This window comes from Branchiostoma belcheri, unplaced genomic scaffold, assembly GCF_001625305.1.
Source record: "Branchiostoma belcheri isolate BF01 breed outbred unplaced genomic scaffold, Haploidv18h27 scaffold8, whole genome shotgun sequence".
In the NCBI taxonomy this organism is placed as follows: Eukaryota; Metazoa; Chordata; class Leptocardii; order Amphioxiformes; family Branchiostomatidae; genus Branchiostoma; species Branchiostoma belcheri.
In genome coordinates this window covers 128,073-128,889 of record NW_017804464.1, presented here as the reverse complement: position 1 = coordinate 128,889, position 817 = coordinate 128,073, and the positions used below count along the sequence as shown (strand labels likewise).

The following is an 817-nucleotide window of genomic DNA, read 5'->3' as shown; positions in this document are numbered from 1 at the left end:
AAACAGGTCACAGAGAGAAAAGAAATTATCTGTCCTTTTGGAACCCACAAAAGGTAAAAAAAGTCAAAGGAGTAACAACTTCAGACCAGACATAAAATCCAGTCTCTGGTGAAGGATAGAGTGAAGTGGAGGATGGTTTTCAGTTTGGTTCTAGCGGGAACTCGACCAAAGTAAAGTAAGTAAGTATGTCATCATAAAATCTATATTACTAGGGAAGAACGGCTGATTCCTCCTATACGTGTATTTGGTATATTGCCCCACACTTCCTCCACCCAGCCTGTAAATTTCACTACGTGCATGTCTTTATAACATAGGGAAATATATTTTTCTGATAATTGTAATGTAGCTTGCTAGCTCCACCACATGAAATAATATATATCATTCAGTCGTCGCCTTGGCAATGATTTTTATTGCCTCAGCCTTGTAGCTTATGATTACACTGCAATCTACGTCCTCCTTAATTCACGAATTTAGAAATCGCGAATTAAACATCATGACATACGTGCTGTCCTTAAAAGCATAATACCTGATCATGATGCTCGGACTGTAACTTCAATGCACATGGAAATCATTTTGTCTCATCTCCTACTAAACTTACTACCTCCTCTAACTTTCGAACCACATCATGCGTGGAGCGTCCTGTGCCAATGGTTCCAGGAGTGGCGCCGGTTCGACCGACTGCGCCTCGACATTTCAGCAGCCTGGATTAGCTTGGAGGGTGGGGCGTTGAGATAAGGCTCGTTCTCCTGCCTCTACCGTTGATAACTGCCCCATCTACAAATCCCACTGCTGTATTTTCCGTGCGGGAGCGACCTTA

The 817-nt window shown here is 42.7% G+C and overlaps 1 protein-coding gene across 1 annotated transcript in view; it reads left to right on the top strand.

Moving 5' to 3' along the window:
- The first annotated feature begins 625 nt into the window (after positions 1-625).
- The window catches only part of LOC109485985 (opsin-3-like), a 1,672-nt gene continuing 1,480 nt past the window's right edge, over positions 626-817 (top strand). Inside the window, exon 1 of the mRNA XM_019789681.1 lies at positions 626-718. Within this exon, the coding sequence (XP_019645240.1) occupies positions 626-718 (93 nt within the window). The remainder of the gene's footprint in view (positions 719-817) is intronic.